Source organism: Gossypium hirsutum, chromosome D11, assembly GCF_007990345.1.
Source record: "Gossypium hirsutum isolate 1008001.06 chromosome D11, Gossypium_hirsutum_v2.1, whole genome shotgun sequence".
Lineage (NCBI taxonomy): Eukaryota > Viridiplantae > Streptophyta > Magnoliopsida > Malvales > Malvaceae > Gossypium > Gossypium hirsutum.
Genome location: NC_053447.1, coordinates 60224672 through 60241561, shown reverse-complemented (window position 1 = coordinate 60241561; position 16890 = coordinate 60224672). Strand labels below are relative to the sequence as shown.

At 33.6% G+C, this 16890-nt stretch overlaps 2 protein-coding genes and 1 pseudogene across 2 annotated transcripts; 2 read left to right on the top strand and 1 right to left on the bottom strand.

The window, feature by feature from the left end:
• Positions 1-405: 405 nt before the first annotated feature.
• On the bottom strand, positions 406-3103 carry LOC107933866 (gibberellin receptor GID1C-like; annotated as a pseudogene).
• Positions 3104-5918: 2815 nt separating this feature from the next.
• LOC107933865 (histone H2AX) lies at positions 5919-7029 on the top strand. Its single transcript, XM_016866168.2, has 2 exons — positions 5919-6332; positions 6667-7029. The coding sequence occupies exons 1-2, from the start codon at positions 6132-6134 to the stop codon at positions 6886-6888; spliced, it is 423 nt and encodes a 140-aa protein (XP_016721657.1). The 5' UTR covers positions 5919-6131; the 3' UTR covers positions 6889-7029.
• A 153-nt stretch (positions 7030-7182) lies between these two features.
• Positions 7183-10497, top strand: LOC107933864 (uncharacterized). The gene is made up of 7 exons (XM_016866167.2): positions 7183-7987; positions 8538-8756; positions 8934-9020; positions 9187-9333; positions 9692-9718; positions 9822-9917; positions 9998-10497. Exons 1-7 carry the CDS (start codon positions 7766-7768, stop codon positions 10196-10198), a joined length of 999 nt encoding a protein of 332 aa, XP_016721656.1. The 5' UTR covers positions 7183-7765; the 3' UTR covers positions 10199-10497.
• The last annotated feature ends 6393 nt before the right edge of the window (positions 10498-16890 follow it).

Here is a 16890-nt window from a genome sequence, read left to right as displayed (position 1 = left end):
TCAAGAAATGACAAGAATGCATCAAATCAATCCCAATCTCAACCCATGGGCTGCTTTAGAATTTGCTTCCAATCATTTATCAAAATGTCTGGATACCCTTTTGTCCTGGTTGGATTTAATGGATGAAAATGGCAGCACGTTTTGATTTCCTCTTTCAGTAGTCTCACAAAATTATCTTCTGGGGGGGGGGGGTTTCCTTCAACTTTGGCTGATATTGTTTTTTTAGGTGTTCTTGCCAGTCAATCATCCGTCATTCAACAATATGTTAGGATTAATCAAGCAGATGGAGCCAAAATGCCTGAGTATGATGAAACTTGTAGCTCACCAACACAATCTGATCCATTGATTCTTTTCACCTCAATAAGCAAACATAAGTTCTCAAAGCTTTGAAGCAAAAGAAATCTCTAATCCAAAATTTCTCAATCTTATGAAAACATAGTGGTATTTACACTTTCCAAAGTACCAAACAAGGAAAGATCTAACAGTAGGCAAAAACAAAGATGAAAGACAAAATGGCCGAAACCAATTCAAGCAACATCCGTTTATATACTAAAACATATATGTATAGACATACAGGGTCACAACACGACGGAACCTTTCTAATTCATGTTCTAAAATTAGCATATATAACATTAAGCAGGCACCGATCCCTTGATCATGTACCAAATATTATCCATATATTGTCCTCATCTTCTCCTTTGGGGCAAGACGCTGGAATTTGTATTTCTTAAAGCCAAATATAGTCAAAAGGCTCTAATTGCCATAAGCTTTTTCACCAAATGCAGACCAAAACACTTATCGATCCAGCTACATGCTGAAATTCCTCTTCTTCACTATATAGGCAAGCTTGGTAGTCTATAAATCAGGAAAAAGCAAAGCCGAATAACACCATGATTAGTACGAGATCATAAACCGCAAACTTCTTAATTGCCACAAGTGGAATGTCAAGCTCCTGTCATTCACTGCTGCCTGTAGGTAAAGTTAATTCTATTAACAGTCAGAACTCACAAATTTACTTATCTCATCATAACGATGTGGAAGTGATTGTTATTTGGCAACAAGTAGAAACCGATCGTCGCCTGTTCCATGTACAAGAGTTTAACCTCTTGGCAAGCCTTTTTGAGCCCTTCGACGTAAGCCAATTGCCAATCCTGAATAAGATCAAAGCCTGCAACCACAACAAGACTCTTTGGAAATTTGATTCCTTCAAGACTTCTACCGTTGGGACCAAATGGATTACATGCAGGATGGTCTCTGTCTTCACCTTCAGGAAGAAAAGCTCTCCAATACCAATCCCAGTCTCGTAGAGCGACAAAGTACTTCCCATCTAAACGTTTTTCAGATTCAGTTCTTTCTTGTCCACCAAACATTGGATTGAGCAATATATTTCCCAATACATCGATTCCTGATTCAACAGCTCAAACAGCAACGTGGTGTGCAATGTTACCACCAGAACTATCCCCAGCCAATTATATATGAACCTTTGAATCTTTCCGACTTTGAAGCCATGATCTAGAGTTAATCCATTTAAGAGCAGTCCACCCATCATCATAAGCACAGGGATATCTATTTTCAGGAGCACGTCAATAATTCACAGAGACCACAACAGCCTTGCAAATACCTACCAATAGCCGGCATAGATTGTCATGTATCACGCTATTCGCCAAATAATGTGCAAAGCTTCCACCATGAAAGAAAATTATAACAGGGACAACCTCCTCTGTAACAGGCTTCTCGAGTTCAGTAATATTAAGCTGAGGCTCTTCAGCACTTGTGGGTCTATAAATCCGACTCAAGAGACCCATACCACGATCAATGAGGACATCAAATGAGAAAACCCGACCAACTGGATTCAAATTAGCAGGGACTCTGCGGTCAAGAAACTCTGCCAAGTGACGATTGAATGTGCCGTCCGGTCGACAAAGAATAGGCCAACTTAAAGTTGGAGATAAGGACCCTTGTATTTAGCGGAACCACCATCTATATTAAGAGACAAAGATAAACAAGAATTAAAAAAATAGCATCTTCTAAAGAAACAAAATCACTAGATTATATATACATCAAGAAGCAACTAAAACCCCATCAGATCAAATCTAAAACAAAGAAGAATTTTTACCACCAAATTTATATTGACTGTCTAAAGTCATCAAAATAAATAAACAGAGAACTCTGGAGACCACAGAAATTAACTATACTCACTTTGTCACAAAAATAGTAAGAACATGTGCTATAATGCTGATTTTCACAAACTAAGTATTATCCACTAAAGCAAGGTGCACAAATACATAACTAAAATCAGAAAATTCCAACTTTTTTGGAGAAACATAAAAGCCCAAACCTAAATCACAAAAGGAAAATGAAAAAAAAAACGAATACAATATAATACATAAACTCATATATGACGTTGAAGCTTAAAAATCAAACTAAACTGCTCCATACCCCAAAAACAGCAAAAGAATCAACTTTCCACAACCCATAACCCTAGATATTCAAATATGGAAAAAAGTTCAATAAATAAGATTGATAAGACCATCAGCTCTAACAAAAAATAAGCTAAAACTCAGCTTAATTAACCAAAACAACCCCGAAAATATATGAAGAATTCATTATAGAACTCAACTTTGACAACCCAATTCTAGAAAGAATATACACAATGAGTAAATGGAAAAAAAGGAGAAAATATTGTACCTTGCACTCGTTGAGGTTGATTTCATTACTTCCAGCCATTTCTCTTTCTCTAAACACTCAAAAACAAAACCCAAAAGCTTAAAACAGATCCTTGTGAAGAACAAACCAAAAACTCACAATTCATATCCCAAACCCAAATAAATAAAAAGTTAAAAAAAAAAAACAACAACAACAACAAAGATGTTAATCTGATCTTATTCTCTCTTTTTTTCCACTTCAAAAGATCCCTCCTTTTGTTTTTCCTGCCGTTAGAGCTTATTATCAAGAGAAAGGATAAACAGCTTAAAAATCTCTTCAAACGGAAACAGAGAGAGTAAACGACAAAAGATGAACCATGCAATTGAACAGAGAGAGAAGGGGGTTATATATGTGTCGTGTGGAGTGGGTGAAGGATAGGAAAGGTGGCGCAGATTAGAAGACAGGAAAGATAAATGCTAAAATATACATAAGGTGAAATGTGGAAATGAGAGACGACAAACTGAGAGGCCAATAAGATAACTGTGATGTGGGTCCCATTGATGTGGATCAATTTCATGTTTTTTAAAATATATAAATCTTAGTCAAAATTTATTGGGTAAATTGTACAAATGGTCACCCAATTATGCTTGCCTTCTTGTTTTGAATACCTAATTTTAAGAACTTTCAATTTAGACACTGAACTTTGAATTCATTCTTATTTTGGTCATCCATAGTTAAATTGATAATTGAATGACTTTTAGTAACTGGTATAATAACACATTTAGTCTTCAATACTTACACATTCTATCAGTTTGATCTTGATACTAAATAATTCAACAACTTTAACTTTTCACATTTATAAATTCTATCAATTCGGTCCTTAACACATTTTCATCATAAATTGAAACTATAGAAATGAAAAATATAATTGGAAAATGTTTGCAAGGTTAGGAATTGATTTTTTTTTTTTTGTTTCAGTTGAGAAATTAGTAGTCTCTTTCTTGTTGAAGCAAAACGAAAAAATATGTTTTTATCAAATTTTTTGAGAACCTCTCAAAGAAGATTGAGTACAAAAAGAGCATTGTGTTTATTTTTTCATTAAAAAATAGTACTTTTTCATTGCTCTTGTTTTTTTATCTCCAATTTAAAGAAAGTGATGGCGGGGTGGTGTTTGAAATTAGAATGGTTTCTCATATTGAATAAAAGTGCTCTATCATCGGTGCAGTTACGGCCTAGGAGGCTTATTAATTTTTATTTTTGTTGCATTCTCCTTTTATTCATACGCTTTTTTGGTTGCACTGTTTTGATTTTGAAATGGAATTACAAGTAATAATCTACAAACAAATCAGTTGAAATAATAATAATTTCCCAATGTGCTTCAAATTGAAGGAGTATCAATTTTGTCAGCCGGAAAAAACAACGAAAAAGAAATTCAATTCCTCACCCAAAAACAATGAGACCTTACCCCATTGAAACTTTTGTTTTATGATGAAAATCACTAAATTGATAGAATTTGTAAATGTGAAAGGTTAAATTTATTAAATTATTTAGAATTAAGATCAAATTGATAAAATATATATGTATTGAGTATAAAATATGTTGTCATGCCAATTACAAAAAAGATTTTTTTATCAATTTAACGGCGAGTAATCAAAACAATGGTAAATTTAAACATTAGTGCCTGAATTAATTTTTTCTTAAAAATTGAATGACCAAAACTATAACACAAATATAATTAAATGGCTATTTGTATAGTTTGCACAAATTTATTTTAAGCATTTAGGAATAACTTTTTGAAAAAAAGTATATATATATATATTTATGATTTCGCAATAGCAAAAATATTATATTTAATTGTTTATCCAACAATGTGTACGTCTTAAAAATTATTTTTAAATCATTAAAAAATTATAGTAATAAAATATTATTTGTGATAAAAAGAACATGATTGCATTTTCTTTTAAATAATATCATATAATTTCTTTATAAATAGCTGTATCAAGAATGTGAATTTTATAGTATTAGACTTTAACGGTTTAAAAAGTTGTTAATTTTTTTCTAAAAAAGAATATTTTATTTTATATTTATTTGGATAATTAAAATTTTAAAATACATTAAAAAGTTCTTCAATTTTTTTAAGAAAAATAATTAAACTCCTGCTTTTTTTTTGCACTCAATTGGGTACTTGAACTTTCAAAATACATTAAAAAAACCCTTTAATCGTTACCTATCTCTAACTTTTTTCAATTAAAGTCACCATGTGTCGGAACCATGATGTGACATGTGGTAAAAAAATTATAAAAAACAAATAAAAGTTATAAAAGTTATTAAATTTTAATAAAAAATATAAAAATGTTTAAAGTTTATTAAAAATTAGAATAAAAAATTGTAAAATAGTATAAAATTTTTAACGATCTCCAACTTTTTCTCAGTTAAAGCTATCACGTGTCGCAACACAGCGTGAAATGTGGTGAAAATGATAAAAAGTTAAAAATTACAAAAAATTATAAAATGCTTCTTTTGTTACAATAATTTTTATATTTTTTAATGAAATTTATATTTCTTTATATTTTTATAATTCTCTTACGACTTTACAAAATTTTATATTTTTTTCTATATTTATATTTATTATAATTTTTATTTTTATCATTTTTTGTCACTTTTCATACCGTGATTGTGACACGTGGTAACTTTTATTAAAAAAGTTAAAGACAGTTAATTTTAACGATCAACTATTAAAATTTTTATTATAGTCCTATTTTCAAAATAGGAGCTTTAACAAATCCCTACTCCATTATTCAGGTACAAATCTAATAATTTCTATAATTTTTCAAATTTATAATATTTTTTTGCTTTTTTATGTATAATTATTTATATCATATATAAAGAAATACTTTTTTTAAAAAAATTTTAGTATATTTTTTTAAGAAAGAAACAAAAATGGGAACGGAGGGGACAAAAGCTACCGTGCGTGCGACCGATGACAGGTCACGTGAGGACAAACGGAGTCCGTCAGAACTCTTTCTCTGGGGGTGATGCTCTAAATGACACTTTACCCTGTTTTTGACCTCAAAACCACGGAAATGCCACCCATGGGGGTAGGTCATTTGATACCGTTTCGTTTTCTAGCTTTTTAAGGCCCAAAAACTATGATGATTGGAAGCACAAATAACAAGATTTGGACTTGCGGGAAATCAAGTTTATCAACAACATTGGGCTACTTTAGCTGTCCGACGCCGTTTAACCTCACCCCGCGAAAGAAAGTGTAAAAAGAAAGGAAATATTTTCCCGCGAAAACCCCGAGATTCTGGTGCCACGTTGACGATCCTCGCCAGCCTTCCATCAATCAATCAAATTCGCTACCAAGCTTTTGCTATATAACCCCACTGCTCCCACTTCATTCTCAAGCAGTCCTTTAAAATTTGAAACTCCCGACTTTTACGTTTCCAATTCTGAAAAGAAAAAGTTGGTTAGGGATTTTGAGGATGAGTTCCACCGGAGGATCAGCGAAAGGAGGGAGAGGGAAGCCCAAGTCATCGAAGGCGGTGTCGAGGTCGCACAAGGCTGGGCTTCAGTTTCCCGTGGGGAGGATCGCCAGGTTCTTGAAAGCTGGCAAGTATGCCGAACGTGTCGGTGCTGGAGCTCCCGTCTACCTCTCTGCCGTGCTTGAGTACCTCGCTGCTGAGGTGAGTTCTCATCTTTAGAGGGATTATGGTTTTTTCGGAAAAAAAATTGACATTCGTTGGGCTGTTACCTTAAATTGATTTTGGGTGATTAATTTTTAGGGAAAAAAAACAGTTAGTGGCTTTTCCTGGCTAGCTTTTGAGATCTGGTTTAAAAAACCATATATTTTAGGTCTTCATTTGGTTGCTCTGATGTTTTTTCAGTAATTTGGGAAAAGTGGGTAATTAGGTTTTATTTTATTTGCCTTGGTTCCTACCTTATTGGATCAAGTTCTTATTTTTCTTTAATTTCTAGTCTTACTGTTTCTCAATTTCTTAATTCTTTTTAATTATCAAGGTACTAGAACTTGCTGGAAACGCAGCGAGAGACAACAAGAAGAATCGAATAGTTCCAAGGCACATACAGTTAGCAGTGAGGAATGATGAGGAGTTGAGCAAGCTTTTGGGTTCAGTTACAATTGCAAATGGGGGTGTTTTGCCTAACATTCATCAAACCCTTCTTCCCAAGAAAATGGGAAAGGGTAAGGGTGACATTGGCTCTGCTTCTCAGGAGTTTTAGGCCTTAGTTTTGATTTTTTGTTTTTTTTTTGTTTTTTAATGCTTGTATAATATAAGCAGGTTTTCTTGATCTCCTTTTCTTATATTTTGAGCAAATGTAGTTGCTTATTGATGTTAATATAAATGTACTTTTTTTAAAGAAGTTCTTTCTCATTGATTTGAGGCTTCGTTTGTTGGAAAATTTTTGTGACTGCATGAGTTGTTTAGTGCATCAGAAACCCAGATTTTTAAGCAAGAATGAAACGATATTGGATTTTGCAGAAGCTTGTTGGAACCTGGTCTAGATGTGTAGGCAGAACTAGCTAACGTGTTGAATTTGAGGGTTCTAATCATAGCCAAACTTGCTCGCTATTTGTACATTTGAGAGCAAAAAGGCATAATCGTTTTTCACCAAAACTCCATACTATTGTGTGGAATGGTAGATTGAGGGAAGTTTTACATCAGGTTGAGGATGCTGTCGTTGGGCTCAATGTCGATACGTTGGCCAATCAATCTTCCCAATACCATTGCCTCTTCCAGTTATGAATTTTCATCTGGCTTCATTTTGATGAATGATGATGCAAGACTACTCAATTCAACCCATCTTTTTTCTTTGCGTGTGGAATAACACTGATATCTCTCCGTGCCATGTCGTTTGGTTGAACATTGAATTACGGTGACCGGTCACTTATTATCTCCTCGGTTGATTCAGCGTCGTTGGAAGGTGTTTAAGATTGGGTCGTTGGTCATTTAGGCAGAGGAAAAAAAGTTAAATTTACTAAAAAGTACATTATCCTTTTTTGTGTGGCTGAGAAAAAATGTAGCTTAAATTGAAAGAGACAGGCACTTTATGTAAGAGAACTAAAGAATTTAGGAATGAGTTGTTCTTATTTAAAGTTATGGGCACTTCTGTTTGTTTTTTGAATTTGAGTTCATGTCCAAGGCTTAGGTTGTCTACGTTCAGGATTTTAAGTTCATCAGAAATTGGAGTGTCGAGAAGACAAGTATTGGAACAAGTTGATAAGGAGCTGAGCAAGGGAGATGAGAGGGCTGCTCTCTCTCTTGTCAAGGACTTGCAAGGAAAGCCTGGTGGCCTTCGATGTTTTGCTGCTGCTCGCCAGGTTTTTTATTCTTTATGAATTGTGTTAGTTTTTGATTACTTTGTGTTCATTGATTTTGTTTTGAAAATGAGAAGAGGTAAATCAGAAACCACGAAACATATATGGGTATTGGATATCATCTTTCAAATATATGAAAAACTTGGGAAAAATTGAGCATACACATAACTGGCATTCACCCTTCAAGCTTAGATAACACAGATAGATATTACAAAAATGCTGCATGTTTTTTTTTTCTTTTGCTGTGGATCCCATTAATAATTGGTCAGTGGATGCTTAGTTTCCCATGTTTGATATGTAAAAAATCTCCGAGATTACTGCTGGTATTTCAAATGCATAAAGACTGTTGCAAAGAAAGGGGGCTTCTGCCTTTCAAGTTTAGCTGATATAGGTTTCTCTTTAATCTCAAATGGAAGCAACATAGGATTTTTCTCTGGAGTTTAACACTGTTACTTGGGATTGGATACACAGCCAAAGTTGTTTGTCTTGTGATGATTTACATCATATAACATATAAGATTTGCGGTTGGTTTGAGGTGTAAATTTGCTTGCAGGTTCCCCAAAGACTCTACACCTTGGACGAATTGAGATTGAATGGAATAGAAACTGCATCTCTTCTATCACCAGTTGATTCAACTCTGGGTTCAATAGAAAGGAACCTGCAACTTGCTGCTATCTTAGGAGGGGTTGCAGCTTGGAATGCTTTTAGTTTTAACCCACAGCAAATCCTGTTTATTTCTTTGGGATTCTTGTTTCTCTGGACACTAGACTTGGTAATTTTTTCGTTCTGATAATCTAACTCATTTTATTCATGAACCGTCCCCTTTATGTCAAATTAGAAGTTTATTCTCATGAATGTGTTCAATTGGCTGACGAGATTTCTTGTTCATACTTCATTGCTTTAAACATCGATCTATTGGTTGATCTGGAATAGCCACTGTTTTGTATAGGTTTCATTCAATGGAGGAATTGGCAGCTTGGTCCTTGACACAATTGGTCACACTATCAGTCAAAAGTACCACAACAGGGTTATTCAAGTAGTACCTCTCTTCTGTTTTCATGTATTTGACTTCAGTTCATGATGACCATGTCTAAATCACTTCATAGATATGTGTTAACTATTATTAGTCTTTCATACTGCGGAAAGACTGAAACTGATATCCACAGAAACCAATTACTTATTGTATACCGACTTCGGTGCAGCATGAAGCTGGTCATTTCTTGATCGCGTACCTGGTGGGCATCCTTCCTAGAGGATATACATTAACTAGTTTGGAAGCTTTAAAGAAAGAAGGATCACTCAATATTCAAGCAGGAACAGCCTTTGTGGATTTTGAGTTTCTCGAAGAAGTTGGTTTTTCCCCCTCAATTTGTTGTTTACTTGTGTAGCTTTCTTTTATATCTGCTATATTCCACTCAGCCACTGCTGCTGCTCCCCATTCTATCTTCAATTTGGGTGGCCATAAGTGTTACCTTGTCCAATCCTAGATGGTGACCCTTAATGGCTTAATCCTAGTTTATGGAAAATGGAACGACATACTTCAGTTAATTGTACCATAACCTTCATAAGTTAGTTTGCTAGATATCATTGCTGCTAGTTTATGCATACTAGCAAGAACAGAATATAATCATATATGCTACATGAACTCGAGCATGTAAAGCAATCTTTTGAGTTAACTCTCTTTTCCAATGTTTTTATTTCATGCAGGTCAATGCAGGGAAAGTATCAGCTACGGTCCGTAATCTACTTAAATTTTCTTTATTTTCCTGTTCTTAGACATAGATTTTAGACGACTTCATTGACAAGAATTCTTATGGTGAGAATGTTTCTGAACCAGACACTGAACAGATTCTCATGCATAGCCCTAGCAGGTGTGGCAACCGAATATCTGTTATTCGGATACGCTGAGGGAGGCCTTGCTGATATAAACAAGGTACACAATTCATCTACCTAACTTCCATCCTAAGCTGTAGGAGTTTGAGTTCTGAGTTGAACTTTGAGATTTTGGATCAGTTGGATGGATTGCTCAAAGGCTTGGGATTCTCACAAAAGAAAGCAGATTCCCAAGTTAGGTGGGCTGTACTTAACACCATACTACTATTGCGTCGCCATGAAGCAGCTCGATCTAAACTTGCAGAGGCGATGTCCCTGGGAAAAACTGTGGGATCTTGCATTGACATTATAGAGGATAACGTCAATGATGCTGACATATAGTTGCCTGTAGCTTTACTGGCTAACCTTTTTTTGTTCAGTTTTGTCATTTCTTTTTTCACTTGTTTTATATACACAGAAATGAGTCTGTTGGTCATAAGTTTCAAGTTCTAATGACTGAAGTTCAAGGATGCCATGATAACCTTCAGTTGGTGCTTACAATGTTCAGAATAGAAAATATTTACCGGTAATTAAATTACAGGGACGATGTCCATTGGAGAAAATTTCTTCATATTCTAATTCTTTTTATTTGTCACAGTCAAGTTCGTGTAGTAATAAACGGTAAGCTTTTATGCCCTGAAGTGTGGAAAATGATTTAATTTTTTGCACATGTTTGATAATCTAAAACAAAAACAGTTTGATAGATTTTTTTACAAAAAAGTGTGGAAAATGATAAGTAGATAAGAGCTATTAATGGAGAACAATTTTACTTAATTCAATTTATTTATTTATTTTAATATTATATTATTCTACAAAAATTTTACCTTTAAAGTTTGATTTTTGTTTAGAATATTGTGAAATATTTAAAAATTAAAGGATAAAAAGTAGAAAATATATTTATTGTAATTTAAAATCTATATTTATCAAACTATCTAATTCTATTCAAAGCAAAATATCAAATAGATTTTAGAATTTAAATTCAGTATTTAAATTTTCAATACTTCAATTTTTAACACCTATTTTTTCAACACTTAATTTTTCAGTTTATCAAGCAACACTTAAATTACAAATTATAAAATATATCACTCAAAAACTACTTAAATTATCTCCAACATAACTAAATAAAAAGGATTTGGGGCAAAAGTGAGAAAAGAGGCAACTATTAGGAGTTTAAAATGTTCATTATACCAAAATGAAAATGCTATCATTTCAATGATTAAAAGGTATTATGTATTCAAATAATTAATTGATTATAATTTTCAATAATAATGCTGACATATAATAATACATGCAGATACAATAATTTAATTGATATATATATATATATAAAAGATTTATTCACCAACTAAAATACTTAATAATAAATAATAATGAGTAAAAATTGCTCAATTATAGAAAGAAATAATTTCATAATGAATATCAAAGAATAGACAAAATACATACATAAACCATTAAATTAATCATAAATATAATTTTGATAAGTCAAAGTTCTAATAATATATAAACTTTTTACAGAGAAAAGCATATATAAATTAATTAACTATTGTTATATATTTATTATATGACCCAATACTATCCTTAAATTCAAGATTATTCAATTTGTTGATTATATGCTTAGTCATTACAATTCGACCATAATTGATGAGCTTGTTGACCTTCTATGCCTATTTTAAGGTTTTTTTTTTTGGCAAAATTCTCCTACATTTTAAATATCATAATTGATAAGATATTTATTGTACGGTGTTTGCATCTTTGATTTCTTTAAGAGTTTTCACTTTCCTTCATTTTAATTATGAACTCTTATTCTTTTCATTTATTCTCTGAGTCAATCTTTGACGGTCTACTTTATTAATTTAAGGGTTATTATAACTAATTGAATTAACCCTCAAATAATTTAAGCTCACATTAATTAAAGAAGCCTATAATTTACCAATGTCTAATATTGATATATTAAACTTTACTTTATCTCCATTTATTGTTTTATTTACACTTATTATTTTGATAGTTGTCTCCATATGGATGTTCAATGTGTGCTCCTTTATTGATGCATATGTGTTTACACTTGATAAATACAGATTTTAAATTACAAAAAAATTTAGACTGACAAATTGGATTCCAGCTTACCAACGCAAATTTCTTCCCCTCATTAGAAGAACCCCTAAATAAAACTCCTAGCAATTCACTCAATTTCCTCACATATTCTAATAGGAATCATCATAGATTGCATGAAGTAGCTGGGGATCGAGAGCAAAACAGATTGGGTTAGTGTTACTCTACCAGCTAATGAAAGTTGCCTAGCATCCCAACGTCGCAACTTATTTCGAACTTTGTCAACAGCAAACCTTAATGAACTGTTGGTTACCCTTTCGTGAAAAAGAGGCACTTCCAAGTAGGTTCCAAGATTTGCCAGTCTAAAAACCAAGGATTCCTCCATGCCTTTCCTTAGTTTGCTCATCAACTGAATTAGAGAAAAAGATATTTGATTTTCCTGCATTAATTTTGTGACAAGAAAAACCACAAAACTCCTCCAAAATATCCTTAATTCTCCTAGCCTACCCAAAACTAAGTAAGTTATCAGCGAAAAAGAGATGATACAACATTGGACCTGATCGAGAGAGACGGATAAGGCTCTATGCTCCTGAATTGACTGTTGTTTTGATACTATGTCCAAGCCATTCCATACACAGGACAAAAAGGTATAGGGACAAGGGACACCCCTGATGAATACCTCTAGCAGGACGAAACTTTTCTGTTGGGATCCCATTCTATAAGACCTGCATAGAAAAACCGATGATCACAGACATGATAACATTACAAAGGAAATCAGGTACACCTGCAGCTTTCAGTGAGGCGTCAATAAACTCCCAATTGACCTTGTCATAAGCCTTCTCAAGATCAATTTTAATTTCCATACACTTCCTTCGTTTCAGCTTGCATCTCATGGAGTGAATCACTTCTTGTGCTACAATGACATTATCCTTGATGTTCCTTTTGGCTATGAACCCTGCTTGCGCTAGAGCTATGATTTTAGGGAAAATAACTTTGAAATGATTTGCGATCACTTTCATCACTAATTTGTAAAGAACTGTGCATAAGATGATTGGCTTGAAATGAGCAAAATTCTCAGGGCTATTGACCTTTGGAATAAGGATAATTAGAGTATTATTCAAGTCTGAATCAATATCTTATCTATCAAAAACCTTTTGAATCCACTCACACACATCATCCCTAACTCTATTCCACTGGCTTTGAAAGAAAAACGCGTGAAACCCATCACTTCCAGGTGCTTTTAATGGAGCCATATCAAATAAAGCTTTCTTGATTTCATCCTTTAAAATCTCCTTTCCCAGAAAGAGAATATCATTAGACTCAAGCTTTGGAAAATTATTAGGTGGTAGATCTCTCATTCTAGTAGGGTGCTTCCCATTTTTGGAAGAAGGCAATTGCCTCCTATTGTAAACCAATTTCATCAAAGATCCATTCACCCTCCTCGTTTTTAAGAGCCAAAATCCTATTGTGCTTCCGTCTCTGTAATGTGCGTATGTGAAAAAAGGTGGTGTTACGGTCCCCTAAACTCAACCAATCACATCTAGCTTTTTGCTTCCACAATAATTCCTCACGATGAAGAACTCCTTCCAGATCATCTCTTACTTTCATTTCTAACCTAACTAAACTGCCAGAATGTGTGCTTTCCATATTGTTTTGAATACGTGAGAGCTTCCTCAAAAGCTATTTTTTACAAACACCAAGATGACCATAAACGAACTTACCATATTCCCATCAATTCTCCAATTATCTCTAACAAAGTCAGTAAACCCTAGATGGCTAACCCAACCTGCCAAGAATCTAAAAGGTCTACTTTTAAACAAGCTTTTCCTTGGTTCTAAGGGCAAAAGAAAAGGTTTGTGATCCGATTTCAGTCTTGAAAGATGAGTAACGATGCAATTAGGAAAAATGTTAACCAACGCATCATTTCCAATTGCTCTATCAAGGCGTTCAGAGATCCCTCCTCTATGCCAAGTAAAGGATGGTTCTTTTGAAACCCAAATCTTGAAGCTCAGCAGATTCTATTAAATCACCAAACAAGGGGCACCTTCTACCATTTCTTCTACCATCGATTTTATCATCAGAGGGTAGAATCGCATTAAAGTCTCCAATAGCATTCCAAGGATCTGTACCGAACAAAATGCTCGATTTTAACCTTCCAATAGTTTCTTCTGTTTGTGACTATCAAGACTGTCGTAGACAAAAGCAACATAAACAGGTTGAGAAAACCCACCCTCAAACACACGCATTAGGATAAATTGAGAATGACTAAATATCATATCTACTCGTACTAAATCTTTCCAACCAATCCATATACCTTTATAAAAACCAATGGCCTCCACTCGATGTGAATACTGAACCCCAATTTCGTAATGATTTTGTCTGCTTTGACACCGCTGACTCGTGTTTCAAACAACTAACACTGGCACAACCCTGGCAATTCCAAGTAAAAATAGTCAAATTCAAATTATAAATAAGGGTATGAAAACTTACCTTTTACTGCACTAGTGAGCCTAACTCCTTGATTGGTAAGTCATCCATACTAGAAGGAGCCTTGCTCAAATCTTGTTCAACTTGAGAATTAATTAAATCCACCATTGAATTTTTCATATCAGATAGAGGCACTCGAGATAAACCAGTAACCTTGAAATGATCACCACGCTCTCGAATAACTCTATTGAGCTTCTCCCTATTCTGGCCATGTTTAGATTTATTACTAGTACCACGTCCTTTAGAGCCCTGTTTAATATGTATCGCCATTTTCCTTGAAAATGACAGTAGTGTGCTTTCCGGTTCTTCTGCGAAAAGGGTCAGAATAAGGAAATGAGATGACTTAGATTTATCAGGGCTATCCAAGAATTTCAATCTTTAAATTGATGGTTCGTTTATAGTGTAAGACTTATCTGATCTTTTCAATTGTTAGAATTTTTTTTTTGAATCACTCATGAATTTTTCTAGGTATTAAAGATCTCATTAAAAACCTATTGCAGCTTGCCAAACAAAGGCTAAAAGAAAAAAGAGAACGAGTATTACTGGCATAAAATCTACTATTAGATTCAAAAAAGCATAGGCCTCAGACAATTTGGTGAATAAAAAACTACTCGAAAAAAGGGCAAGATGGGCTAATGACCATTTCCTTTTTAGGCATATCATCAAATATGGGGTTAATACACGACATAGAGCCTGTAGGTACCTCACTAGAGGAGGTAAAAAATTATTAATAAAACCCCCAGTGCCTGACACCTCAAATTGAAACTAGAATCAGCAAAGTGGCCCATACTTTCGCATCTCTGTTGCGTAACAGTAGTCAAACTAATTCCTTTAACATCGCTAGAATTTTCCTTAAAGCTTTCTACATTACTTAGCCTAGATATGTTCGGCCCAGCTTCATTAATAGGATTTTTTTCCAGCTGCCTTTTCCACCTTTCCAATACCCAAATCCATATAATTTCATATAATTGTACCAATTCATATAATTTCATTACAATTTCATATACTATCATCAAACTACTAGTTCTTACCATAAAAATTTTAACCATATACCATAATAACTTATCAAATTTAGTTTGTTTTCATTTCCTAATTTCAAGATTCAATTTTAACGTTTTGTCTAATGGAACCCTAGTAAAATGGACTTGGACACGCGGGTGAACTATACCACACCAAAGTACCGAAGTGTAAAGCTCATAGACATCAAGTGTATATGCATATTTAAATACATCCCTCTACCACACATCAAGCTCATAAATAGTGAATATTTGATGATCCTCGACAAATACTAGATCCTAGAATAATATATCATAATCTCCACATTGTCAACTAACTTGTACACAATGGCACATATGACTCTACTGACATGCCATTGTATCCTAGCTTTTTACTAAGTACACTGGGCATCAATTATCATATTTGCATACACATAAACTGTGACTGTCACTTATTAATTTCTGAATTCTGTCGATAGAATTTGAACATGAATCAGACATACATTTAATGATACATTTTAAGATCTTTTTTCATTCTTCTAGTTTCAATCAATAGATATAACACCAAACACTTATCTCAATTCATCTCAACTCACTTACATTTTCTAGCCAAGAATGCCAATTTCCATTCAAAATCTTAAATTGAAGCATAAATAAAAATGGAAATAAACACAAGCATATCTATTAAACAAACTGGAATAGGATCAATAGGTTCACCCTTTTCTTGGTTTTAGTTCTCTGCAACGAGGTGGAATAGGCCATGAACTTGGTGTTGTTGTTTCTCCCATTCGTACCATTGCTGCCACAACTGAATTAGGTAACAACAATGATTTGGGAATTAAAACCGCAAAGGTGGGGAAACAAAAGTCTTTTGTGAAGGGTTCTAATCAAATACAACATATTTTAATATATTTTTAATTTATTATATATTATATTTTTAAATTTATTTTTATATAAGATAATATAAATAAATTAGGTTGAATTTAATATTTTAATCTGAATATAAAATTTTAAATCTATTTTTCAACCCAACCGATCCTAACTTACAAAATTTCCTAAATCGGCTCGGCCCAAATGATTAGTTAGTCAAACTGTATGCGCTTAATTTCCACTGAAAATACCCGCAACCGTCCACATCCATTCTCCGCTTCTTTAGAAGAATTGAGATTGGAAAGCAGTGGCAACATGAAAGAGATATGCATGGGTATTTTAAGCTGAAAGTTTTGGAGCTCTTAAATTCTCCTCTGCCGACTGTTCATCCACCTTATTTCTTTCGATCACTTTTTAATCTTCAAAATATTGTTGTGAGTGATGCTTCCATTAATGAAATATTTCCATAACCTTAAACATTTAAAGCTTCTTTATACTTTATTGTTTGCCTTCCAAAACCCTTTTGCTTCGTTTTAACCTTCTTTGTTTTTCCTTATTATGTTGGGCCTGTTGTAGTTGGGTTTACCATAATGAATTCAAATGTACAGTTTTTAAAAAAATCCCAATCGGTAT

Coding starts and splice junctions, on each gene's coding strand:
- LOC107933865 (XM_016866168.2), top strand. CDS start 6,132: ATGAGTTCCACCGGAGGATCAGCGAAAGGAGGGAGAGGGAAGCCCAAG. Junction 6,333..6,666: donor TTGAGTACCTCGCTGCTGAG/GTGAGTTCTCAT, acceptor TTAATTATCAAG/GTACTAGAACTTGCTGGAAA.
- LOC107933864 (XM_016866167.2), top strand. CDS start 7,766: ATGGGCACTTCTGTTTGTTTTTTGAATTTGAGTTCATGTCCAAGGCTT. Junction 7,988..8,537: donor GTTTTGCTGCTGCTCGCCAG/GTTTTTTATTCT, acceptor ATTTGCTTGCAG/GTTCCCCAAAGACTCTACAC. Junction 8,757..8,933: donor TTCTCTGGACACTAGACTTG/GTAATTTTTTCG, acceptor TGTTTTGTATAG/GTTTCATTCAATGGAGGAAT.